The sequence below is a fragment of the Sphaeroforma arctica genome, assembly GCF_001186125.1.
Source record: "Sphaeroforma arctica JP610 unplaced genomic scaffold supercont1.5453, whole genome shotgun sequence".
Classification (NCBI taxonomy): domain Eukaryota; class Ichthyosporea; order Ichthyophonida; genus Sphaeroforma; species Sphaeroforma arctica.
This window is the reverse complement of record NW_014035105.1, coordinates 1-1,965: the sequence shown is the minus strand read 5'-3', so window position 1 is coordinate 1,965 and position 1,965 is coordinate 1. Positions and strand designations below refer to the sequence as shown.

Genomic DNA, 1,965 nt, shown 5'->3' with positions numbered 1-1,965 from the left:
ATATGGTTTGTGCGGTATCAAACACCGAACGCCACCGCTTTGACTCGCATCTGGTCTTGACTACAGCTGAATCCAAAATCTGAAACCCTAAACAAACCCTAAACCTTGAACCATAAGCCCCACTAGAACCCTAATTCCACATCTTCACACCCTACAGGGTCTGGTAGTATGTGCAGAACCAAACGCCGAAATCTACCGCTTTGACTCGCAGTTGTTCTTGACCACAGATCAACACTCATACAGTCCCATTGCTCTGAGTGATGCCAATGTGCTACTACAGGGCACCCTCGTGCGTAATGTGGACTATGTCTACGGCATGGCTGTATACACAGGTGCGTATATGTATGTTCAGGTAGGCCTTTGTGTTGTATATGCAAATACTCTCATTTCATATGCACATGTTGAGCTCTGTTGTGTATACATACACATGCACAAATACATCCATTGCGTATGTATTTCTATAGCTCATTATATATGTACATTTATATACATACGCGTAGGTATGCTAGTGCACAGGTCTATGTAAGGGCCAATACAGTAAATTGGGTGTGTGCGTTCCACGGTAGTTCACATATTAGTGTCAATACAGAGCCACCTACACGTACAACACGTAGAACACTATTTTGACGATAAGCCATGATAATCCCGCCCACTGCACGTGGCAAATGCTTTCTTCTAGGCAAACACTCCACATGATTGCATAGCCTCCAGACAACGTGTATCTACATTGCGATCAGTATCTGTATATTGCAATGATTAGGACTAAGCCAAGAATGTGTAAGATAGTTTCAAGACAGCACAATACGATTGTTATCACCTAGTTACGCCTGCACATGCACATATCATTCGCAGAACAAATTAGACAATGGTGATTTAGTGTTACTCCTCCACAGCCTCCTACTACAAACTACAACACAGCAGGCGACATCTGGCTGCGCATGAATGAGAGAGTTCCCATTGAGGCAACCACTGCCTCAGACATACCACGACATGTGCGCACAACATTGACACGGTAGAGCTGTTTGTTGATGCTTGGACAGTATTATTTGCAGACATTCGATTGTATCATCTATAAAGGAACGATAAAAACCAGGCATGAATGGGAACGATTGCACTAAGAATAGCGTCACCCACGACCAAAATGCATGTAACATAGCACTGGCGATCTAATAGCACACACATTTATTTGCGCAAAACTATTCGCACAACACGGGTGACGACACAAAACACGAACCAATATAACCACCTTTAACAAATACATGTATATGCACACAGTACTGACGAGACAAGGGTGTACACTTGTATTCATCTACGGGCAACTAATCGAACAACACAGGTGACGACACAAAGCACGAACCAATATAACCACCTTTCTGACGAGACAAGGGTTGTACACTTGTATTCATCTACGGGCAACTAATCGAACAACACAGGTGATGACATAAAGCACGAACCAATATAAACACCTTTAACAAATACATGTATATGCACACAGTACTGACGAGACAAAGGATGTACACTTGTAATCATCTACAAACAACTAATCGAACAACACAGGTGACGACACCAAACTCAGCATGAACAAGAAAGTGCCCGAAGAGAAATCCACAGCCTTAGACGCGCTCATTGATCGGTGTGTGGCCGCCATATTTATATCACAACTGTGCATAGCTGCCGTGTTGGGAGGTTTAGGTCTGTGGCAACAGATGTCTGACCAAGAAGACATGTGGTATCTCGGCGGTAGGGGTTCGCACGAGATGAACTGGTACGACTTCCTGGTGGTGCCGCTGAGAATGCTGTTACTGATGAGTCTGATGATCCCCATATCACTCAAGGTATCATACACACATACACACACACACACACACACACACATACATACACATACACACACACACACACACACACACATATATATATATACACACACACACACACACACACACACACACACACACACACACA

The 1,965-nt window shown here is 43.7% G+C and overlaps 1 protein-coding gene across 1 annotated transcript; it reads left to right on the top strand.

Moving 5' to 3' along the window:
* Positions 1-157: 157 nt before the first annotated feature.
* SARC_15003 (hypothetical protein) lies at positions 158-1,835 on the top strand (the record flags this gene model as incomplete). Its single annotated transcript, XM_014290866.1, has 2 exons — positions 158-332; positions 1,558-1,835. Coding segments are annotated over 2 exons (453 nt in total), but the record flags the coding sequence as incomplete, so codon positions are not given.
* Between the last annotated feature and the right edge of the window lie 130 nt (positions 1,836-1,965).